Below are 27,188 nucleotides of genomic sequence, written 5' to 3' on the forward strand. Positions count from 1 at the left end.
ACATTCAGACTAATCCAACTAAGCTATTTAACTCACAAATGGTTTTTATACAACTCTAATTAAAATACCAGAAGTTATATATATTTTAAATGTAAACAGCCAGTTTAAATGTCAATTTATCTAAGCTGAAATAAATTCTTAATTAACTACAATTAAGACAAATTCTAAAATATATTTGTATATTTGCAAAGATAAATTACTTAGCATTAATGATTAGTTTTAAAATACATAGGCTATGAAATACAAGTTTTAAAATATAAATTGTTCTTTTAAATCTATTAACTGCAGTTTGACTATAATTTTAGAATACCTTTGATTTAAATATTAAAACATAGAACATACATCACCAACTTGAACCAATAAATGTTTCAATCCTTTCCAAGTATTTTCTTGTTTCACCTCATATGAAAAATAAGGGTATTTGCAATGTGGATAAAAAGAAGTAGCCCAATTTGCTTAAAATGACTGTATTCCAACGCAACCAGTTTTCAGTCACCACACTTTAGCAAAAATTTCAGCCAGCCTCTCCTTTTTTTCTCCTCTTGCATTCAGCTTATATTATCTTAATCATTGGTGAAACGGTGCGATTGGCCCTTTGGATCTGAACATCTCATAGGTCATCTTGGGAGACACCTCCCTGAGCTGTAATACCATCTCTGATCTATAGGTGGCAGCAGACAACCAGGAATGCAGCCCCACCATCAAACATTGCTAACAATTTAATACATCCTTATAAAGTGATTATTTATCATACTATAACTTTTTGCATTAATAAAACTCTCTTTTCAGCATCTAAATTTCCTTTAGCATAACAGAAAATGTACAATTTGATACCAAACATCATTATTTGATCAATTTCTATGTTAAAATAGAAAATATCCACTTATGTTTGTGTTTATGACTACTATTCATGGGACATCTTGTCTTAAAAACAAAGGGACAGATATTATTTTGAAATTAGTCTAACATTTATACATTTATTATATAGATACTTATTTAGAGATCCCATCTCCACATCAGTTCCTCCTGTAATTTTCACTAGATTTCTAGAAAACAGAGAAAAATGTGTTTATCTTGAAATCAATGGGTCAGTATTTGTATATACCAATGTAGTTATTATTCAATACAGCAAATATTTATTTAATATAGTATGTCCCAGATCAATACATATATACATATATGTGTTATTTAAGTATTTCAAACTCAAATGAAAACCTGGCACCATTCCTTTTGCAAGACTTATTTTTTTATTTATGTCATACAGAGACTTGCAATGCTAGTTTGCATGGGGTTGCATATTGGAAACTCTGCAGGGACAATTCACACCCAAGTGACATGAGCCATCTCCTCAGCCAGAAACTGTATATATATATATACATACACACATATGTTTGTGCATATATATATATATATATATATATATATATATATATAAATAAAATCATCTAGATTTTCTTCAACATAAGTATGTGTGTGTGTGTATGTATGTATATATATATATATATATATATATATATATATATATATATATATATATATATATATATATATATATATATTAATATTTATATGTTTTATAATGCAGAATAAAATATTGATTTTTTTTAAACACCCAGACACATAATGTATGTATGTGTGTGTGTATGTATGTATATGTGTGTGTGTATGTATTATATATGTGTGTGTATGTGTATATATATGTTTGTGTATGTATGTGTGTGTGTATTTATATATATATGTATACACATATATATATATATATATATATACACATACACACACACTTGTGTTGAAGAAAATCTACATGATTATATATAAATACATGCACAAACATATATATATGTGTGTTTGTGTATGTATATTTATATATATATGAAATATTTTACCCACATCATACAGTGCAACATGTGTCAAGCCCCTCAGCATCATTATATGGTACAGCGTTTTTAACATCAGTATAGAACCTCATCTTTCTTATACATCACTGCGTGACCTTATCAATGTATATACTCTTGACAATTATAGAATGCAGTGTACTCATTATATATATATATATATATATATATATATATATATATATATATATATATATATATATATATATATATATATATATATATATATATATATATATATACTGTATATATATATATATATGAATAAACATTTGTAAATGGAACATATTAATAGAGTAAAAAAATTAAAACTGCTCACTCTGGCCTATATATACAGTATGTACAGTGTGTATATATATATACATATATATATATATATATATATATATATATATATATATATATATATATACACACACACATATACACACACACTGTAAGCAGTTTTATTTTTTTTACTCTATTAATATGTTCATTCTTAAAGGGACAGTGAGGTAGTGTGGGCTTGTACTAGTGCAAGATTTCACGTTCTAGGCAATATAAAGTGGTGGCTTGCCATTAGTGTTTGGTAACAAAAGGTTAAATTTTTTAGTCACCAGTTTAATGGCACATTTATAATAACATTTTGAATTATGCATAATGAAACAAATTTGCAATGCGCTTCCATTACTTATTTTGCCTGCTTTTCCTGTAAGTTAATGCAGAAAATTATAATGTTCCCCCAGAGAGACTGGAGTGCATCTTGTGGAATGCAGGACCTTGACACTCCTACATGCTGCAAAGTGATTGGTTAATATGTGCAGGAGTTCATTAATATATTTTCTAATAAAATAATAATAATAAATTTTTTTCATGCAGATCTTTTGCAATAAAGTGAATGATTTCTGATGCACACATTAAAAAAAGTCTTTAATGTCCTTTTAAGAATCAACATTTCCAACATATCAAACCCAGACTAGCCTACTTTTTATGAAGGAGTATTGTATGTTTCACCTAGTTAGAGGTTTGGGCTTGTTTCTTCTTACAGGGATATGAAAAAAATGGTTTATGATTGAGACAGAACAGAACATTTAAAAGTTTCCAATGTACTTTTATTATCAAATTTGCTTTGTTCCCAAGATATTGTGTTGAAGAGATACCTAGGTTGGTTGCTGGAGCACTTCATGGCAGGAAATAGTGCTGCTATCAAGTGCTCTTGTAAATGGATACATTTTTTGCAAAACTGCCATATAGTGGTCCAGAAATGGGCTGGCTCCTGAGCTTACTTTTCTTCTTTTCAACAAAAGATACCAAGAGAACAAATAAAAATAATAATAGAAGTAAATTAGAAAGTTTTTTTTTTAAATGCTGTTCTATCTCAATTAAAAAAAAGAAAGAAAATGGGTTTTATATCCCTTTAAAGGGGTTGTTGGGCTTATGCACATGCTCTGAGATTTCATGTTCTGGACTTAATGTATGGGACAAGGCCAAGTGATGTTTGATTAAAAGCAAAGTTTTGAAGGATCTTAGCTGCCCCACCAACTCAAAACTTCACCAGCTGCCACTACTGGGGTTTAAGATCTACACGCTGTGTGAGTAGAAGGGCAGGCTGGAGGTAGGGGGGATAATTAGCCCCTGACAATCAACTGTGCATAGCCGAAATGGGCCAGTGAAGGGGAGAATTTTCTTTAAACTGATGGACAGCTAATGAACTGCCAAGTTATTATCTGATAATGATAGTTGTATATTTTTTTAAGTTTAAATTCTCACCTAACTCTTGTTTTAAAAGACATTTCAAAAAGTCTAGTCACAAGTCTTTCTAATAGCTGACTGGCATAAATGGAGGGTCTGACTGGACTTTTACAGATACATATTTTTGACATTTCTGTGGTGCATTTTACTTTCTCAGTATACAACCTTTTAATTGCATTGTAATCCATATTTTCACCTTTAATGGGGGTGAGGAATTAGGGGGCTGGGCTGGGGATCCCCGCAAATTTGTCTTGCCCAGGGCCCCACAAATGCTAAGGGTGCTGAATTAAACAAATAAGGCGGCTGCAAGGTGTTCTTGCAGTACACGTATTTGTAAATAACACACACTGATGTCACACTCATGCACTCATAAACACGCATTTGTGAATGATTTTTTTCAGTGGTATGATATAGTCGCGAAAATTATTAGTGCCCCCCCCCCAGTTTTGACTGTGGTATCTTATGTGCCCCCCCTATATATTGTTGCTAGAGTCGCCACTGCAAATCAAGCTTCAAACAAAATCCATTGAGCCATGGTGTTAAATTATCATGTCTGTTGGCATATGTTTCTTTCAGATTAGAAAGTATATTGAGAAATTTCAAAGGGCTCCTGAGCATATTTTCCACCAAAACACAAACTATTGACTCCATTAACCAAGGGGTTCCTGTGGTCTAGGTAATGAGATAGAGGTTCTCTTTTGAACTCTTAAATGCTATCGCCTAGATTTAGAGTTTTGCGGCCAAAGGGGTGCGTTAGCTACGCGTGCTTTTTTCTGGCCGCACCTTTTAAATACCGCTGGTATTTAGAGTTCACAGAATGGCTGGGTTTTCAGTGCGTTAGGCTCCAAAAAGGGAGCGTAGAGCATAATTTAACGCCACTGCAACTCTAGATACCAGCGGTGCTTACGGACGCGGCCAGCTTCAAAAACGTGCTCGTGCACGATTCCCCCATAGAAAACAATGGGGCTGTTTGAGCTGAAAACACCTGCAAAAAAGCCGCGTTCAGCTCCTAACGCAGCCCCATTGTTTTCTATGGGGAAACACTTCCTACCTCTGCACCTACCACCCTAACATGTACCCTGAGTCTAAACACCCCTAACCTTACACTTATTAACCCCTAATCTGCAGCCCCCGCTATTGCTGACACCTGCATATTTTTTTTAACCCCTAATCTGCTGCTCCGTAAACCGCTGCTACTTACATTATCCCTATGTACCCCTAATCTGTTGCCCCTAACACCGCCGACCCCTATATTATATTTATTAACCCCTAATCTGCCCCCCTCAACGTCGCCTCCACCTGCCTACACTTATTAACCCCTAATCTGCCGAGCGGACCGCACCGCTACTATAATAAAGTTATTAACCCCTAATACGCCTCACTCCCGCCTCAATAACCCTATAATAAATAGTATTAACCCCTAATCTGCCCTCCCTAACATCGCCGACACATAACTTCAATTAGTAACCCCTAATCTGCCGACCGAATCTCGCCGCTACTGTAATAAATGGATTAACCCCTAAAGCTAATTCTAACCCTAACACTAACACCCCCCTAAGTTAAATATAATTTAAATCTAACTAAATAAATTAACTCTTATTAAATAAATTATTCCTATTTAAAGCTAAATACTTACCTGTAAAATAAACCCTAATATAGCTACAATATAAATTATAATTATATTATAGCTATTTTAGGATTTATATTTATTTTACAGGTAACTTTGTATTTATTTTAACCAGGTACAATAGCTATTAAATATTTAAGAACTATTTAATAGCTAAAATAGTTAAAATAATTACAAAATTACCTGTAAAATAAATCCTAACCTAAGTTACAATTAAACCTAACACTACACTATCAATAAATTAATTAAATACAATACCTACAAATAAATACAATGAAATAAACTAACTAAAGTACAAAAAATAAAAAAGAACTAAGTTACAAAAAATAAAAAAATATTTACAAACATTAGAAAAATATTACAACAATTTTAAACTAATTACACCTACTCTAAGCCCCCTAATAAAATAACAAAGCCCCCCAAAATAAAAAAATGCCCTACCCTATTCTAAATTTTAAAAGTTCAAAGCTTTTTTACCTTTCCAGCCCTGAACAGGGCCCTTTGCGGGGCATGCCCCAAAGAATTCAGCTCTTTTGCCTGTAAAAAAAACACATACAATACCCCCCCCAACATTACAACCCACCACCCACATACCCCTAATCTAACCCAAACCCCCCTTAAATAAACCTAACACTAAGCCCCTGAAGATCTTCCTACCTTATCTTCACCTCGCCGGGTATCACACCGATCCGTCCTCGGAAGTCTTGATCCAAGCCTCGGAAGTGTTGATCCAAGCCCAAGCGGGGGGCTGAAGAGTGACGTCCATCCTTGGGCTGAAGTCTGGATCCAAGCGGCGGCTGAAGAACTCCATCATCGGGCTAAAGTCGGAAGTCCACCATCGGGATGAAGTCTTCTATCAAGCCGCATCTTCAATCTTCTTTCTTCTGGAGCGGAGCGGAGCGGAGCCATCTTCTTTCCAACCGACGCGGATCCAACTTCTTCAACCGACGCCTACTCTCCGAATGACGGTTCCTTTAAATGACGTCATCCAAGATGGCATCCCTCGAATTCCGATTGGCTGATAGGATTCTATCAGCCAATCGGAATTAAGGTAGGAATATTCTGATTGGCTGATGGAATCAGCCAATCAGAATCAAGTTCAATCCGATTGGCTGATCCAATCAGCCAATCGGATTGAGCTTGCATTCTATTGGCTGATCGGAACAGCCAATAGAATGCGAGCTCAATCTGATTGGCTGATTGGATCAGCCAATCGGATTGAACTTGATTCTGATTGGCTGATTCCATCAGCCAATCAGAATATTCCTACCTTAATTCCGATTGGCTGATAGAATCCTATCAGCCAATCGGAATTCGAGGGATGCCATCTTGGATGACGTCATTTAAAGGAACTGTCATTCGGCGAGTAGGCGTCGGTTGAAGAGGTTGGATCCGCGTCGGTTGGAAAGAAGATGGCTCCGCTCCGCTCCAGAAGAAAGAAGATTGAAGATGCGGCTTGATAGAAGACTTCATCCCGATGATGGACTTCCGACTTCAGCCCGATGATGGAGTTCTTCAGCCGCCGCTTGGATCCAGACTTCAGCCCGAGGATGGACGTCACTCTTCAGCCCCCCGCTTGGGCTTGGATCAACACTTCCGAGGCTTGGATCAAGACTTCCGAGGACGGATCGGTGTGATACCCGGCGAGGTGAAGATAAGGTAGGAAGATCTTCAGGGGCTTAGTGTTAGGTTTATTTAAGGGGGGTTTGGGTTAGATTAGGGGTATGTGGGTGGTGGGTTGTAATGTTGGGGGGGGTATTGTATGTGTTTTTTTTACAGGCAAAAGAGCTGAATTCTTTGGGGCATGCCCCGCAAAGGGCCCTGTTCAGGGCTGGAAAGGTAAAAAAGCTTTGAACTTTTAAAATTTAGAATAGGGTAGGGCATTTTTTTATTTTGGGGGCTTTGTTATTTTATTAGGGGGCTTAGAGTAGGTGTAATTAGTTTAAAATTGTTGTAATATTTTTCTAATGTTTGTAAATATTTTTTTATTTTTTGTAACTTAGTTCTTTTTTATTTTTTGTACTTTAGTTAGTTTATTTCATTGTATTTATTTGTAGGTATTGTATTTAATTAATTTATTGATAGTGTAGTGTTAGGTTTAATTGTAACTTAGGTTAGGATTTATTTTACAGGTAATTTTGTAATTATTTTAACTATTTTAGCTATTAAATAGTTCTTAACTATTTAATTGCTATTGTACCTGTTTAAAATAAATACAAAGTTATCTGTAAAATAAATATAAATCCTAAAATAGCTATAATATAATTATAATTTATATTGTAGCTATATTAGGGTTTATTTAACAGGTAAGTATTTAGCTTTAAATAGGAATAATTTATTTAATAAGAGTTAATTTATTTTGTTAGATTTAAATTATATTTAACTTAGGGGGGTGTTAGTGTTAGACTTAGCTTTAGGGGTTAATCCATTTATTACAGTAGCGGCGAGATTCGGTCGGCAGATTAGGGGTTAATAATTGAAGTTAGGTGTTGGCGATGTTAGGGAGGGCAGATTAGGGGTTAATACTATTTATTATAGGGTTATTGAGGCGGGAGCGAGGCGGATTAGGGGTTAATAACTTTATTATAGTAGCGGTGCGGTCCGCTCTGCAGATTAGGGGTTAATAAGTGTAGGCAGGTGGAGGCAACGTTGGGGGGGCAGATTAGGGGTTAATAAATATAATATAGGGGTCGGCGGTGTTAGGGGCAGCAGATTAGGGGTACATAAGGATAACGTAGGTGGCGGCGCTTTGCGGTCGGCAGATTAGGGGTTAATTATTGTAGGTAGCTGGCGGCGATGTTGTGGGGGGCAGGTTAGGGGTTAATAAATATAATATAGGGGTCGGCGGTGTTAGGGGCAGCTTATTAGGGGTACATAAGTATAACGTAGGTGGCGGTCGGCAGATTAGGGGTTAAAAAAAATTTAATCGAGTGGCGGCGATGTGGGGGGACCTCGGTTTAGGGGTACATAGGTAGTTTATGGGTGTTAGTGTACTTTAGAGCACAGTAGTTAAGAGCTTTATAAACCGGCGTTAGCCCAGAAAGCTCTTAACTACTGACTTTTTTCTGCGGCTGGAGTTTTGTCGTTAGATTTCTAACGCTCACTTCAGCCACGACTCTAAATACCGGCATTAGAAAGATCCCATTGAAAAGATAGTATACGCAAATGGCGTATGGGGATCTGCGGTATGGAAAAGTCGCCACTGGAAAGTGAGCGTTAGACCCTTTAATGACTGACTCTAAATACCAGCGGTAGCCCAAAACCAGCGTTAGGAGCCTCTAACGCTGGTTTTGACGGCTACCGCCCAACTCTAAATCTAGGCCTATGTTAATTAGGAAGAAGGGGGTATCTCACCCAGCCAAGACCATTTGGCAGAGAGGATTGCAATCTTCAGTAAATAGAACTGATGCAAATAGTCTCATATATAATTAATCTTGTGGTCTTAGCAACCGTATATATGATTTTTTATATATATATATATATATATATATATATATATATATATATATATATATATATATATATATATATATATATATATATATATATATAATATATATATATATATATATATATAAAAAAAATTCATTTAATAATCTTCACAGATACCTTGACAATTAGATGGTGTTTTTATGAGTGTAACTGAACTTGGTAATATATATTTTTTTATGTGTTTTGTGACACTTTATTGTATTGCAAAACAGTTAACCAGAGCTCTGAGGTTGCACTAACTTGATGAGTGTTAACTTCAATTGCGCTCAAACTATCACACTTACTTTAAACTTGTAATACAAGCTCAATTTAACTAGCACACAAACGAACATGAAAACCTGATATTGTTTGGGTGCAAATGTTTGAGCTCCACTTGTAATCTGTCCCACAAATGGGTTAAAATTTTAACTAAAAGCATACAGGGGAGCATAAAAGAACAAGCAGATAATTATTAGACCTGGAAATCAAAGCAGAGAGTAGTTGTGAAAAAAGATGACCATAACTTGCAGATTTGGAATGATTAGCTTTAGTATCTTTTCAATAACTTCCAAACCACTCTACTCAAATAATTCATGCTTTACTTTAGTAACAAGGCAGAGGCTGACTGGTCCAGGGGAATAGGTTGGCAATTGCCCCCTGAGATGCCCTTAGTGGAAGAATCAGGGCCAACACACCTTAGGAAGAGGACTATGTGTTTCACGGGCAGTTGGGTATGTCATGGGCTGGAGCAGGGGAGGGTCTGGTCAGTGTGCAATTTATTGTATCTGGGCCACTAGTTTGTACTCTCCACCTGGCCAAAAGGTTCCTGTCCTCCCCTATAGCAATGTATGTGAACTGCAACAAAGACAGACAACAAGAAGAACAAGGAGAAACCATAATGAAGCCTTGGCTACATCCCCCTCTTAAAAAATAAATACTTTAATTAAAGGATCACTAAACTCAAAATGTAACTTTTATGATTCAGATAGTATAAGCAATAATAATATAATTAAACAAATCAATGTATTTCTATTATCAAATAGTGCAGTTGTTTGATAAACACATTTTCTGAGTCTCTAGCTCCTACTGACCTTGTACAAGATGTAACCGTGTATACATATATGAGTCTGTGATTACCTGATGGCTTCTGCATGATACTGGGAAGGGGAAAGAAATTATATTTTGAAATTTGTCAGAAAAAACAAACAAATCTACTGCTCATTTAAATATTCAGAGAAAGTGCTTTTTTATTGTCTTTTTTATTATGCAATTGTTGATTATGCAATTCTATCACATTTCATATTTGTGCCAAGCCTTTAGCTTGATTCTCCGTTCATATCTGGGGAGCTTGAAGGACAGTGCACAGAGTTTGTCATGTTATAAAGAATCTTTGGTGCTGTACTTGGAATTAGTTCCTACCACTGTTATCATATGAGGTTTCTCTTTAGTTCATCATCAGGATTACTTAAACATAACATTTTAACATTATTTATTTTTCTCTCTTCTCAGGTATTGTACAACATTTTTATTGCCCTCACACAGATGCATACCTTCGAAACCATTGAAGCTGTAGATATTTTTGCTGGGGTTGGCCGTTTCTTTGTAGTAGGGATTGGTGGAGTCATCTTTGGAATTATATTTGGATTCCTATCAGCTTTCATCACCCGTTTCACAAAGAACATTACATCAGTTGAACCGTTGCTTGTCTTTATGTTTAGTTATCTATCCTACCTGTCTGCTGAAGCATTCTACCTTTCTGGCATTTTGTCGTGAGTTAACATTTATACAGTATAAAATGCAATATCTACATACAAAAATAGTACTCAGCAATACACACAGTGGGGCCGATTTATTAATGTGGGAGCGGACATGATATGATGTAGCGTATCATGTCCGCCGCACATCGATAACTGCCGACAGCATACGCTGTCGGCATTTATCATTGTACAAGCAGTTCTGGTGAACTGCTTGTGCAATGCCGCTCCCTGCAGATTTGCGTCCAATCGGACGCTAGCAGGGGGTGTCAATCAGCCCGATCGTATAGGATCGGGCGGATTGATGTCCGCAGCCTCAGAGCAGGCGGACAAGCTATGGAGCATCGTTCTTTAGACCGCTGATTCATAACTGCTGTTTCCGGCGAGCCTGAAGGCTCGTGTGGAAACGAGATAATTCGGCCCGATTATATTAAATTTATATATTTATATATATTTGTGTGTAAAGAAAAGTTATTTATATTTACATTTAAAATTATTTCTAATGTGTTGGACTAAAGTATAATTTAAAATGATTTCAATCCATTCTGTGTTGCTATATGTATTACTAAATAATTATTTTAATAGTGATGTGATATTATGTCTACTCAAATAATTGCACAAAGTATATGAAATTATAGTTTCATTCAACATTTTTTTTTTTTTTAAAAGTGTAGAATATATTCAAATATATATGTGCTGTCGTAAAACAAGATTCCTTGCTCATAACATCAGTTAGCTCTGGGGATATAGTATCTCACTGTAACGTCAGTTACCTCGCTTTTGTAGATAGAAAATAAAAATACAGCAAAAAAATTACAAGTGGTGCAATATTGCTTAAGGTCTGAGAGATATTAGTAGAGCGCTGGTATAAGGGGGATACCACACAACTTACAGAATTAAAAGATCCTTCGTTCTTTTCAGGATAGTTTAATGTTGAGAGGGTTGGAGTAAGTGCGCTAAAAAAGCTGAAGGTATCAAATATAATCTGACTCCTTCTTAGTTGTCATTTAATTCTAAAAAAAATTATATTTAAAAATTATATATCAGACGTCCTAAAATATGTCTATACTTTATTTTATTGAACTGTGGTCAGAGGAAAAATAAAAGTGTGATATTTCTAATTATATGTGCTAAAGTTATTTGAGTCTAAAAGAAACTTTTCTAAGTGATATCATAAAAATGTCTCTGTGAAAAAGGACTGATATAAAAATAGAATAAAATAATTACCAGTGTTAAAAAACTTATTATGTGTGAAAACTATTCACAATAGGTGATATAAACTATTTATAAAACTAAATAGCCAAAAAACTAAATAACAAAAAAAGAAAAAGCATGTGATGGTATCAGTGGCAATTCCTAATAATATATGCTGACAAGTTCAAAATTGCATAAAATAGACATAGTGTAATGGCAAGTTCCAAAATCCCTTAAGAAAATATAAACGAGTGTGCAAATCTCAATCTATTTATTATTAAGATAAACAAAATTTAAAATTTCACAAGGGGATGTCTCACCAAATTACAACAACATAAAAAATAAAAGATGCTAAATGAAACGATCTCTGTATGTAATCAACAAATCACCAGGGACTGTATATCACAGAAACATAATGTGTTACTTTGTTAGAAACTCTGGTTATTACTTTGTTCTAAAGATAGACTTGTAATCCGGAATAAAGTCTTTTACATAGAAGCAATCCAGGTAAATGATACCATTTTAAATGGCTGTGCAAGTGCCGTAGTTGGTTATGCTTACAAAGTTTATGCCTTATAGAGGTGATTATAAACTTCCTCTTATGATGGTGCAGTCAATTTATATTGTTTACTTGTAAAATTTAATTCCTTTTACCTTTAAATCTTAAAGGGACATTAAACACTAAATACATGCTAGATAGAATGATGCATTCAAAGAAAAGATTAGTCCATGAGTAACATGTAGATGTATTTTTTAAAGTTTCATTAGTTGTTTAAAAAGTGATAAAATAAGTGTAAAGTTTTAGTGTCTATAAAACACTGGGAGCTGCCATGTTGTAACTTGTGTTACCTTCTCTGCTGTGGCCAATTAGGGACAGTTATACATAGGTCACTAGAGTGTGCAGCCAATGGTTGTGCTGGATTTAACAGTGTTCTGCACTTCCATTTCTAACAGGAACTGAAAAGCTCACAATTTCAGAATGGAATTACAGGCAAAGAGGACAAAATAAATAATGAAAGTATATTGCAGAGTTGTTTTATTATATACAATTTATCATTTTATATTACTATCTCAAAGTGTTTAATGTCCCTTTAAGAGATCCTCTGGAGCCGATGTCTAATGGTTATCTCCAAGCTGAATCAGTACGCCGCATGTGTCTTGGCGTCTGACGTCATCGGTGTATTTTCCGGTTGTCAGAAAAAACTTGCGGCTGGAGCAGATGTTATATCCAAATGTAGTTTAGGAGATAAGTTTGTTATTTTGCAACTGATATAGTTCCCTGCACCTAGTGCTAATTCACGCAGGGATAGAATGAGCTCAAATACAAAAAAAGGCCAAAGTAGCAGAATAACCCGGGTTACCTCAGAAAGTGGTTTAGAATTTCTTATAGTTCAGATGTCATCATCTGTAGGAGCAGCACAGTCACTTAGATCGACGCGTTTCATTCACCAGGGAGCTTTATCAAGAGTTTTATTAATAGTTTATATCACCTATTGTGAATAGTTTTCACACATAACTTTTTTAACACTGGTAATTATTTTATTCTATTTTTATATCAGTCCTTTTTTCACAGAGACATTTTTATGATATCACTTAGAAAAGTTTCTTTTAGACGCAAATAACTTTAGCACATATAATTAGAAATATCACACTTTTATTTTTCCTCTGACCACAGTTCAATAAAATAAAGTATAGACATATTTTAGGACGTCTGGTATATAATTTTTAAATATAATTTTTTTTTAAATTAAATGACAACTAAGAAGGAGTCAGATTATATTTGATACCTTCAGCTTTTTTATCGCACTTACTCCAACCCTCTCAATATTGCTTAACACAGGTCGTTATAAGCAATATCGTGACCGCGCTAACTTACACGCATATTACAAGTTGAAAGTAAATAGTTGTGCTCAGGTTAGCGAACGTGAAGACCTAGCTCTCAAACTAGCTTTTTACTTTCAACTTGTAAAATGCACGCTAACCAGCCCATGTTAAAAGTTTACTTTGCAAGCAAACAAAATCTGATAAAGCACCACTTGCAACCTGGACAATTATTATTTATTTAGTTTTCATTTTTAACTATTTAACTTGTAATATTTTATTTGTGTATAAGTATTCGTAAGCAAAACATGTCAAAGCCAGAATTTAAAAGGAAATACATTTCAAAATTAAACATAAATGATTTAGATAAAGCAAGCAATTGTTTTAAAAAAAATCCCCTTTACTTCTATTATTAAAGGGACATAATACTCATATGCTAAATCACTTGAAACTGATGCAGTATAACTGTAAAAAGCTGACAGGAAAATATCACCTGAGCATCTCTATGTAAAAAAGGAAGATATTTTATCTCACAATCTCCTCAGCTCAGCAGAGTAAGTTCTGTGTAAAAAGTTATACTCAGCTGCTCCCAGCTGCAGGTAAACAAATTTAAAAAAATGAAGAAATGAACAGCAGCCAATCAGCATCAGCAGTGCTGAGGTCATGAACTCTTACTGTGATCTCATGAGATTTGACTTAACTCTCATGAGATTTCATAGTAAGCTTCCTTTACCTGATTGGTGAAATAATATGAGAGTTCATGACGCTCATCCCTTCAGTTGTCCCGGGACAGACACACTAATATGCTGCTTAGAAATCCTTTACAATGGGAGGTGGCTACTGAGGATTTTTTGAGGTAAAATATCTTTCTTTTTTACATAGAGATGTTCAGGAGATATTTTCTAGTCAGCTTTTTACAGCTATGCTGCATCACTTTCAAGTGTTTAAACATTTGGGTATTATGGCCCTTTAAATATATTGTGTTCTTTTTATATCTTTTGAGCATAATTAGGTAGGCTTAGGAGTGTGCACATGTCTTAAGCACTATATTTATAACATTGTTAGAAACATTGTTGCAAACACTGTTGCCATATAATGCTAAAAACCTATGCATAGTCCTGCACCTACCTAGGTATGCTATTCCACAAAAGATACAGTGACAGTGCGGATCAGGTCCGCCAGACCTCGCTGAATACGGCGAGCAATACGCTCGCCGTATTCAGCATTGCACCAGCAGCTCGCAAGAGCTGCTGGTGCAACGCCGTCCCCTGCAGACTCGCGGCCAATGGGCCGCCAGCAGCGGGGTGTCAATCAACCCGATCGTACTCGATCGGGTTGATTTCTGGCGGTCTGTCCGCCTGCTCAGAGCGGACAGGTTATGGAGCAGCGGTCTTTGTGACCGCTGCTTCATAACTGCTGTTTCTGGCGAGCCTGCAGGCTCGCCAGAAACACGGGGCATCAAGCTCCATATGGAGCTTGATAAATATGCCCCAATAGCTAAAGTACATTTAATATTAGAAGTAAATTGGATTTTTTTTAAATCTATAATGAACACTTTATTTGAGTCTTGAAAGCTTTATTTTGACTTAAAGGCAAATTCCAGCCTAAATTGGAAACCACATGGTTGCATTTCGGTATTTAACAGAAGCTTTTTTGTGATATAAATGTATTAGCAAAAATGCTTCTAATAAAAGCTATAGCTGTTTCAAAAGTGTATTTAAGTATGCACCGTGCACCAGCATTTTAAATGCAACACTTGTTCAGAGAGCCTTAGGTGCTTGTACAATCTGGTAATGACTCAATTTGTTAATTGCTGACATGACACAAGCCCCAGTGATGATCTGAGCAGCAGGATTATATAAAATGGGGGTGCAGTGACAATATCTAGCTATGCCTCACATGCACGTGTAGAGAAAAATGTTAACACTAAACCAGTGATAACTCTTACTAGAAGCATTTTTGCCAATACATGTATATTGCTAAAATGTTTACATTCAAAGATGTAATTAATCTATGTGCATTTAAATTTTGACTGGAATGTCCCTTTAAATGCCCTTTTAAATTCCAATCCAAAATCCAAGAAATTCAAAATTTTGACATCATCGATGACATAATTAATGTAATCAGTTCTGACATTACCCATGACAGACAACTGCAATATCATCAACAACATCACAAATTACATGGTTAAGGTTAAAGTACAGAACACTTAATTAACCCACATTTGTGGACATATTATATGAACAACAAATGAAATATTGCAGCATAATTAAAGTATCATTACTAAAAAAATAATGGTGCTTCTAATGGGTTGGAGTGCTATAGAAACTCACTTAAGGTCAGGCTTGCAGCCTCTCTAGCAGGATGGAGCCCTATGGCAGGGTTAGCAGGGAACTGGGCAAATTGCATAGCAATAGACTGGAGACTCAAATATAGACAACAGTCCTATTTATTAGAAGAAAGTTGCACAGCAGATAGAGAGTAATTTCCTGAAACATTATTAGTAAATAATATTAGTATAGATTATACTGTGAATCAGGTACAGGTAAGTGTAAACTGGAGCAAACTGTACAAAACATTATAGCAGATATCAGCTGGTATAAGCTGTTCAGGTGCATGTTTAGGGCCAAGTAAGAAATGCCCACTCCTGGGCCAGGCAAGGGAGTGCCCACTTCTGGGCAGTAACAGACAGAGGTAAAGCTAGAGACACAACAAGCAAATAGGCACAGCAGGCAATAAGGTACTGGAGCTTAAAAAATGCAACAGAGAAAGTCCAAGCAAAATTACTAACTGGGCCAAATGCAGAAAAGAGGTCAGGTCAGTCCAAGATTTAATAGCAGGCAGCAAGTATCAAACAAAATACAGGCAAGGTTACTGCCAGGAAATTCAGCACAGAACAAAACTTACTTTAATTGCACTATCCTGTTCTCGCAGTGCAAGAACTGTAAGAATAAATAATGTACCACCTGGTATAAGTTTCACATTTGCATCACTTTGCCAACCAATGGAACCAAAGCATTTAAAGTTATTCATACCCAGAACTTTCTATATATAACAACTATGCTACATGGGCTGTTAATTTTGGTAATTGCTATATGTATGATATCTGATCCATGAATTTTAAAAAATAATATCTACCTTGAGCATAGGATATGTCTTTGAGTGTCAACAACACAGTGAGGTACTATATCTCCAAATATACTGAATGCTTGATAGGTGCTTTAGTAGTTTTGTATTTTATAAGATTACATAAATAGGCACAGGTTAATGTGTTTTCAAGCAAACAGTCTGTGTACATAATCACTGTGCATAGATGATAGATAGATAGATAGATAGATAGATAGATAGATAGATAGATAGATAGATAGATAGATAGATAGATAGATAGATAGATAGACAAATATGTCAGGCCAGTATTTTTGCTGAATTAAGTAAGTTATAATATTTTTAAAAAAAATACAAATTTAACTTAAAGTGATAGTCTAGTCAAAATAATGATTTAGATAGAGCATGCAATTTTAATGTACTCTTATCAATTTTCTTTGTTCTCTTGATATCTTTATTTGAAAAAGCAAGAATGTAAACTTAGGAGCCAGCACATGGGCAGCACTTTCTGATTTGTGTCTAAATGTAGCCAGCAATAAGCAAGCGCTACCCAGGTTCTGAACCAAAAATGGGTTGGCTCCTAAGCTTACATTCTTGCTTTTTCAAATAAAGATACCAAGAGAATGAAGAAAAAATGATAATTGATAATAGGAGTAAATTAGAAAGCTGCTTAAAATTGCATGCTCTATCTGAATCATGAACGTTTCATTTTGACTAGACTATACCTTTAAACATCTTAAAAAGAATAGCCAAACATTTGTAAAAAAAAAATCCATACAAATTGCATATGTTTAATGTGAGTTTCAACTAACTTTTGATTTACAACAGAATGACAGCCTGTGCGATGACTATGAAAAATTATGTTGAAGAAAATGTAAGCAAGAACTCAAGTACAACTATTAAATATTTTATGAAGATGCTAAGCAGCCTCAGTGAGACCCTAATTTTTATCTTCATGGGTGTTTCAACAGTGGGAAAGAATCATGAATGGAACTGGGCTTTTATCATTTTCACTCTTGTCTTCTGTCTGCTTTGGAGAACAATAAGTAAGATTTAAAATGATTAATTACTCTGTTTACCCATTTCATGTAAAAACTGTTCAACTAATAAAAAAATATGTATCTAACAATCCAACAGTCTGTGTAGACTGGAATGTTTATATAATTCCATCTCTATACAATATTTATAGCAAACAAAAAAATGTTGTACGTGTGTGTGTTTTTATATAAATACAGTGATATATAGATATATATAGATGCAAATAAGGGACTGCACTCCCTGGATTTAGAAAAATATTCCTTTGTGTTTTATTCAAACATAATAAAAATGGTGACATTTCGGGGTATGCATACCCCTTCATCCGACCAAACTGTTTGGTCTGAGGAAGGGGTTTGCATACCCCAAAATGTCACCATGTTTATTATATTTGAATAAAACAAAAAGGAATATTTTTCTAAATCCAGGGAGTGCAATATCTTATTTGCATCTATACTGATTACTTAACTTAGCACCCTGGTCTAAGTGTGAGTGCAAACGCTTGAAGAGTATATATATATATATATATATATATATATCTATATATATATATATATATATATATATATATATGTGCGTCTGTGTGTGTAATGCAAATTCCTCATTTTAAGTAACTAACATTTTTTACCCTACATTTGTACTTGCGAGGAATACTTTGTAAATTGTAGGGACAGCCGTAACGTAAGACGTAGCATAAACCTAAGGATTACATCTATGTTTTACTCCGCAGGTGTTTTTCTTCTCTTCTCTATCATAAACCACTTCAGAACGGTCCCTTTTACTTTAAAAGATCAGTTCATTATTACCTACAGTGGTTTAAGGGGTGCCAGCAGTTTTTCTCTTGTCTTCTTGCTACCTGTGCTCCTGTTTCCAAAGAAGAAAATGTTCATCACTTCTACAATAGTAGTTATCTACTTTACAGTTTTCCTTATGGTAAGTTTGCACTTTACTAGAAAAGGCAAAATATGTGGCTTACAGCTTATTCAGCATAGTGTTAAGCTTGAACTGATCATAACATTTATGGAAATGAATGGCAGCTAACGAGCACAATTTTATATATTACTGCAACTTTAGTTATGTTAGATATAATCTAGCACAAAAAAACAGTACTCAAGTTAAAACAGCAATTTTACAAACTATTTTCTGCAGTAAATATTGAACAGAGGTTATTCCGCATTAAGGTGGAGGGTGGTACTGATGAGGTATTTTGTAATGCATTCTCCTGCTTTTCATATTTATATCTACATTTACTTCTCACCTTGTCCTGGGTAGACAATAGGTCATGTGAATAAATGGATTGTCCTTAAAATGTATGGCTATTGACACTTTTGAGAATCGAGGGTGCTCCATTTATGACTGCCACTTCTCATAGCCCTATTAAAAGCTGTTGTAAAATGCTTCACCAGAAATATAGTGAACATACATTAAAAGAAAAAAAAGTCAGTAAAAGCTTAAAAAGAAAATTGGGCCCTGTTTACTAATAATAAGATTTCAATAAATCTATGGCTCACAAAGTCAGTTACAGTCTAAGATACTCTTTTTTTATCTGGAAGTGTAGAAATGTAGATTGTTGAAGGTTAGATGTAGGTAACAATGAAAATGGTTCTTGATAAAATGTACATGTATGACCATTTGATCTAAAATGGGTATGTGGTCTATGGAGTGTAGATTAATACTTCCATGCTTCTTTTGTTCTAATTAATAATTTGTATAATGCTAATTTTATTCCTTATTATTTTATATTTTTATGTAGGGAATGACCATCGGGCCACTAGTACGATATCTAGATGTTAGAACAACAAATAAAACAGAGTCAGTAAACCAGGAAATTCATACACGGGTAAGCACTGTTTCATTTTCAGCTGAACAAAAATATATATATACGCACATACCTACAGAACAGTGCTGTGTTTATTTTTATTATTTTTTTTTTAACCTTTTAACGCCGTTATGCCGTTCTATTCCGTCATATTTACACTGGGCTTTAAAGCCGTTATGACGGAATAGAACGTCATATCAAACGGCTGTCCTGAAGCCTTCTGCGCTTCAAGGACTTGATCGCGGTCTGGAGGGCGTTCCTAGGGTTGTAGGGACGCCCCCCAGATGCGATCCAATAATTGAAATCTCGCGATCGTATACACGATCGCGTAGTTTCAATTTGTCTACATCGGAACAGGTGTTCCGATGTAGACACTTTAACCCTGTCACGAAAGGGTTAATTAAAACTTTTGTTAAAGTGTTGACATTACCTTTTATACGTTCCAAATTCTAGTTATATGACAATATATGTAATACATATAATATCAAACAGTAAAAACAAATATATGTATTATATTAAAAAAAAATCATAAATATACATTAGTGCGTTATTTTGTACTAGATTATTTTACCACTATTCTTCAATTATTTCTTCCATATTGCAGAATTTTGAATAGGGGTAGCCTGTGTTTCTCATTCCTACAGTATTTTTCTTTGTACATTATTTGGAATGCCACTATTATGTCTAATTGAGAAGACGGTTAAAGTGGATAATTTATTGAAAGAATTTATAAAGGTATTATATTAATCTTAGAGTCTGTTTTTTTTTTCTTAAAAATAAAATATATTTTAAATATTTAAACCATGCTTTTCCTTGTTGTGTTTAAGGCTTTGAGGTGACTAACACCTAAAAATACTAATGCATACAAAAAAGTCAAAATTCATTGCACTCATATATAGTGATTAATTATTCAACTATGTTAATCAGCCCTCTTCATTCTGTCTTGTTTTTTTTCATTACAAAAAAAAAATGAACCTATTTGTTTGCTACTCATACAGAGTATAAATAATCTTGTATATATCTGATATGTACTCTGCCATGTCTCAATATAATTAATGTCTGTTATCCTTCAAGTTAACATATCAATTTTAATAAGCAAGCACATTTAATTAGTGTAGATATTTCTAGCCTAAATATTATAAGCTAGATTATGAGTGAAGTGCTATTTTACGCTCCTGCTTTTGTTTTAACTTCACTAGATGGATGCTTTTTGTGCCTGCAAAAAGTTACATTTTAAATATCACAAACCAGTTCACGTGTTCTCCATAACACCCATAACACACTATTTTCCATAACACCCATACTCTGCTAACATAATCGCATTTATTCAAGTGTGCTTAACATGACATGAATTGTGAATATTTCACATTCCAATGTTCTTCATATAATAGAATATGTTCTATTTATCATTAAAATAATAAATCCACCTATGCACATTTCATGCTTGACCTTTATACCCCTTTATCTTTTAAACAATTCTTCTAATATTTCTTGTAATTCATTTGGGGAAATCATAAGTAAATCAGTTAAATAGGTGTCTAAATTAAACGTCTTACTTTTTATTGGAATAACCAATATGGCTAAAATTTGGAATATATGTATATACAGTATATGCAGACTGGCAAATACTACAAACCTGGGAAATATGGACCAAGTGCCAGATTATGAGTGGAGCAGTATTTTGAGCTCGTGTTCCAGCATTAAAATAGCTAGAAATGGGGCGTGTCCAGGTGGTGGTAGTGACAAGCAGCAAAATAAGAAGCTCTGAATAGAATCTATATCATCTGCCGATTATCTGCTCCTATATGTGTCCTCTTCCAGGGAAAACAACCATTCATAATTGAGCAGGATCTGCTGTATCAGACTATACCATTCACAAGCAACCTACTCTATCAGACACTCCCTAATCTAGATCATCGGCGGTTCTCAGAAGGCGGCCTAGCCAGAAAACTCGCAACACCCCCCCTCTGGTCTGCATTTGGGGATCACAGTGACATACAGGGAACTCTAGAATGGCTAATGGGACACTGAACCCAATTTTTTTCTTTTGTGATTCAGATAGAGCATGCAATTTTATGCAACTTTCTAATTTTCACATATTATCAATTTTTCTTCGTTCTCTTGCTATCTTTATTTGAAAAAGAAGGCATCTAAGCTTTTTTTTTGCTCAGTACTCTAGACAGCCCTTTTATATTGGTGGATGAATTTATCCACCAATCAGCAAGGACAACCCAGGTTGTTCACCAAAAATGGGTCGGCATCTGAACTTACATTTTTGCATTTCAAATAAAGATACCAAGAGAATGAAGAAAATTTGATAATAGGAGTAAATTAGAAAGTTTCATGCTCTATCTGAATCACAAAATAAAAAATTTGGGTTCAGTGTCCCTTTAAGTGTGAAAAATGCGGCGTGAAGAGACATGGAGGCTGTGGAAGCATGGGAGCGTGCAGTCCAGAACACGATCACGCAACTCTACCAGCAGCTTGAAAGTGAAATCAGGGCTATGCTCCATACAATTATGGCACACTTTACAGCTTCTTCTGTGGGGCCTCAGAGCCATCTCCTCATTCAGACCCTAAACATCAGGATATGGAGCTGCCGATGGGAACAGAGCCTACCTTCACCCAACAAACTTCTACCTCCTGTTTAGCCACATCACAGCACCCTGCAGGTTCTAGCGATAATGAGGTGAAGACTTCTGAATTGAATGGCGTACCGGAGGAATCAGGTCATATCATAAAGAAAACGGATAAAGCTTTACCTACCTGGCCCTCAACCTCACCCACTCATTGTGAGGTTACACAGCCCAGAGATATAGGGACCGGGGGTAGTGATGGACTGCTCCAGATCAAAAGGCCTGCCTGTATGCCTATAGCTCAGAACATTACTGTCTTAAAGGATACCTATCCTAATTTCGCCCCTCTGCCTTGCCACAACCCCGGAGCTAAAGCACTACTGTTGCAACTGCTGGAAGCCACATCAGAGTGCAATAGATTGGGGATCGGCTAAAATCTAGTCAGAGGGATGATTCTTTCTCCACCAGGCTTGGGGCCGGACAACATGCTGGACACTCACTGGAAGCTAGATCTGGTGTGAGACTCCTGTACTACCTGTGTAATATAATTTCACTTTCTAGCTCTCTTAACAGTTTTCAGAGTCAGTTCACATAAATAAGTTGTGATTGTATATGTTTATGTATATGTTTATCTTCATAATTTGCTCTTATACCACCACAAATAGTCTGCCAGCAAAATATAAGGGTTATTATGTTTTTATCTAACTATTAATGCTTTAGTTGATATTGTTTACTAATTAAAGTATGTATTCTGACTCAGAGTTGCTTGACTGTAAGCTTGGAGAGATCCATTTTACAATGCCAAAGAACAGGGGTATGCCTCCGCTATTGTATTAAACATTGGAATAGCTCTTATTGATACGATTAATTAGAATGTAATCCTCATTGGTGGCAACAACTTCTCTAATATTTTACAGTGCTGCCCTCGGCCGAGGCAGTGCAGAATATTGAGTGCTGAAGTGGTAAGAATGAATGATAATAGAGTTGCATTGATTACTTGTAAAGAGCTACTTGACGGCTAGATTACGAGTTTTGCGTTATGAGTGAAAAAGACTCATAATGCTTTTTTTTCACTACCGCTGCTATTACGAGTCTTGCAGGTATAGCTGTACCGCACACTGTTTTGGCCGTAACGCAACGTAACTACCACACCTTTCAAAAAGTAATTTTTCAATTGGACTTCCATATAGCCGGTATTACGAGTTTTGTCTCGGAGGCCAAAAAGTGAGCGGTACAGCTTATACCGACAAGATTCGTTCCGCCATCTTAAGTCAGTAGTTATGGGTTTTGCGCTACAAAGCTGTAGCATAAAACTCATAACTAAAGTGTTACAAAGTACACTAACACCCATAAACTACCTATTAACCCCTAAACCAAGGCCCTCCCACATCGCAAACACTATAATAAAATGATTAACCCCTAATCTGCCGCTCTGGACATCGCCGCCACTATAATAAACATATTACCCCCTAAACCGCCGCACTCCCGCATAGCAAACACTAGTTAAATATTATAAACCCCTAATCTGCCTCCCCCAACATCACCGCCACCACTATACTAAAGTTATTAACCCCTAAGCTTAACCCTAACCCTAAGTCTAACCCTAACACCCCTAACTTTAATATAATTAAAATAAATCTAAATTAAAATTACTATCATTAACTAAATAATTCCTATTTAAAACTAAATACTTACCTGTAAGATAAACCCTAAGCTAGCTAAAATATAACTAATAGTTACATTGTAGCTATCTTATGTTTTATTTTTATTTCACAGCTAAGTTTGTATTTATTTTAACTAGGTAGATTAGTTAGTAAATAGTTATTAACTATTTACTAACTACCTAGTTAAAATAAATACAAATTTACCTGTAAAATAAAACCTAACCTGTCTAAAAACTAACACCTAACATTACACTATCAGTCAATCGGAATTCAAGGGACGCCATCTTGGATGATGTCATTTTAAGGAACCTTCAGTGTACGGCTGGGACCGTATGAAGAGGATGCTACGCGCCAGATGTCTTGAAGATGGAGCCGCTCCACATCGGAAGGATCAAGATAGAAGATGCTGTCTGGATGAAGACTTCTGCCCGCCTGGAGGACGACATCTTGCTGCATGGATGACGACTTCTCCCGACTTGATGAGGATGGCTGTTTGGTCTTCAAAAACTGTAAGTGGATCTTCGGGGGTTAGGGTTAGCTTTTTTTAAGGGTTTATTGGGTGGGTTTTATTTTTAGATTAGGGGTTTGGGCAAAGAAAAAGAGCCAAATGCCCTTTTAAGGGCAATTCCCATCCAAATGCCCTTTACAGGGCAATGGGGAGCTTAGGTTTTTTAGATAGGATTTTATTTGGGGGGTTTGGTTGTGTGGGTGCGGAGTTTTACTGTTGGGGGGTTGTTTGTATTTTTTCTACAGGTAGAAGAGCTGATTTCTTTGGGGCAATGCCCCGCAAAAGGCCCTTTTAAGGGCTATTGGCAGTTTAGTTTAGGCTAGGGTTTTTTATTTTGGGGGGGCTTTTTTATTTTGATAGGGCTATTAGATTTGGTGTAATTAGTTTAAATATTGGATAATTTCTTTTTTATTTTGTGAAATATAGTTTTTATTTTTTTGTAATTTAGTTAATTGTATTTAATTAATGTAATTTATTTAATTGTAGTATAATGTTAGGTGTTAGTTTTTAGACAGGTTAGGTTTTATTTTACAAGTAAATTTGTATTTATTTTAGTAGTTAATAACTATTTACTAACTAATCTACCTAGTTAAAATAAATACAAACTTAGCTGTGAAATAAAAATAAAACATAAGATAGCTACAATCTAACTATTAGTTATATTGTAGCTAGTTTAGGGTTTATTTTATAGGTAAGTATTTAGTTTTAAATAGGAATTAGTTAGATAATGATAGTAATTTTTATTTAGATTTATTTTAATTATATTAAAGTTAGGGTTAGGGTTAGACTTAGGGTTAGGTTTAGGGGTTAATATATTTATTTAGTGTTAATAACTTGTCGCAGCGGCGCGTTGGGGGTGGCAGATTAGGGGTTAATAAATTTATGTAGGTTGCTGCGAGATTGGGGCCGGCAGATTAGGAGTTAATAAGTGTAGGTAGGTGGCGGCGATGTCAGGGCCGGCAGATTAGGGGTTAATAAGTGTAATGTAGGTGTCGGTGATGTCAGGGGCAGCAGATTAGGGGTGTTTAGACTCGGGGTTTATGTTAGGGTGTTAGGTGTAAACATGAATTTTCTTTCCCCATAGGAATCAATGGGGCTGCGTTACGGAGCTTTACGCTCCTTTATTGCAGGAGAGTTAGGCTTTTTTTTAGTCGGCTCTCCACATTCTATGGGGAAATCGTGCACGAGCATGTAAAACCAGCTCAAAGCAGCGCTGGAATTTGTGTGCGGTATGGAGATCAACGCAACCATATTGCTCGCTAATGCAGGTTTTTGGAAAACCTGTAATAGCAGCACTATTAAAGGTGAGTGGTGAAAATAACCTGCAAGTTATTACCGAGCCACTCATAACGCAAAACTCGTAATCTGGTTGTGAGTTAATATAATGTCTTCTAAGGAGCATACTACTACCACTGTAGGCAATAATGATCTACAAAGGTGTGAAATTGTTCACTCTAAGATATAATCACTGAATGACAACCATATTTTTTCCCCATCTTGGTCACACCAGAGAGCAATTTTTAATGTATGTCACGCACTTGAATACTTGTAGCACCCTGAAGTTCAATTCTTTATAGGCTTCCCCATGTTTAACACAAAGTCTACCCTCCACAATAGATATAGGCTAATTCAAGAGACAATTCCCACCTGCCAAGCTAGCATTGTCCAGTCCCAGTCTATTTACCACACATGTACTTATACGTATACACAAGTGGCACCCTTATTATATTTTCAGCATAGTTGACTTATTCCGCAGGAATTAGAGCGCTTTGTTATCGTCTTATGTTATAATATACTTATCCTGCAAAAAAAAAAATCCACTAAGTTAGTATTTCAAGTGGTGCTTACCCGCTGAGTATTGAACTATGACTTACTATTGCCTTAATACTATGGGGTCCAAAAGTGACCCCACTATAATATATTCCTAAACACATACCTATATCTTTGCTCAATAGTAATGTTGCGAACATAAAATTTTTAAATGTACACTTACACTACTATTAAACAAGATATGAGTGGTGGCACTGGGCAAGTGGGCACAGTATACGCTGTGAGCCTGACACAAAAAAGCAGACTGATGTTTCACAGTCAAAAAAGTTTTTTTTTTTTTTATAGTTACACTACTGTTACACCAGATATGAGTGGTGGCACTGGGCAAGTGGCCACAGTATACGCTGTGAGCCTGGCACACACGCTGGCAGGCAGGCAACTGCAATTAGATTACACAGGGAAAAAAAAAAGCAGCCCTTAAAAGGGGTGCTGTCCTTACAGCAGAGATCAGATGAGTCCTTCAGGACTTTAGTGGACACTGAATACACTAGCCTAGCTATAGATTTCCCTATTAATCAGCAGCAGCTACACTGTCCCTCCTCTCCCTAAGAATGCAGCTTCCGAATGAATCTAAAATGGATGCTGTCCAGGAGGTAGGAGGGTCTGGGAGGGAGGGTCTGCTGCTGATGAGGCTGGAATGTGCCTGCTGACTGTGAGGTACAGGGTCAAAGTATTACTCAATGATGACGAATAGGGGGCGGAATGAACATCGCATATGTTCGCCCGCCGCGGCAAACGCGAACATGCTATGTTCGCCGGGAACTTTTCGCTGGCAAACTATTCGCGACATCACTACTGCTCAATATTTCCCCAGCTCTCCTCGCTTTGAGATATGTTTACTTAAAGGACCAGTCAATACAGTAGATTTGCATAATCAACAAATGCATGATAAGAAGACAATGCAATGGCACTTATTCTGAACTTCAAATGAGTAGTAGATTATTAAAAAATAAGTTGCAAAGTTATGTCTATTTCCACTCCTCCTGTATCATGTGACAGCCATCAGCCAATCACACATGCATATACGTATATGCTGTGAACTTTTGCACATGCTCAGTAGGAGCTGTTGTCTCAAAAAGTGTAAATATAAAAAGACTGTGCACATTTTGTTAATGTAAGTAAATTGGAAAGTTGTTTAAAATTGTTGTTCTATCTGAA

At 35.6% G+C, this 27,188-nt stretch overlaps 1 protein-coding gene across 1 annotated transcript in view; it reads left to right on the plus strand.

Moving 5' to 3' along the window:
• SLC9A4 (solute carrier family 9 member A4) overlaps positions 1-27,188 on the plus strand; it is a 126,678-nt gene that overhangs the window by 39,628 nt on the left and 59,862 nt on the right. The window contains exons 3-6 of the mRNA XM_053705449.1: positions 10,234-10,493; positions 17,427-17,644; positions 18,364-18,566; positions 19,387-19,473. Coding sequence (XP_053561424.1) covers positions 10,234-10,493; positions 17,427-17,644; positions 18,364-18,566; positions 19,387-19,473 — 768 coding nt within the window. The remainder of the gene's footprint in view (positions 1-10,233; positions 10,494-17,426; positions 17,645-18,363; positions 18,567-19,386; positions 19,474-27,188) is intronic.

Source organism: Bombina bombina, chromosome 3 (genome assembly GCF_027579735.1).
Source record: "Bombina bombina isolate aBomBom1 chromosome 3, aBomBom1.pri, whole genome shotgun sequence".
Classification (NCBI taxonomy): domain Eukaryota; kingdom Metazoa; phylum Chordata; class Amphibia; order Anura; family Bombinatoridae; genus Bombina; species Bombina bombina.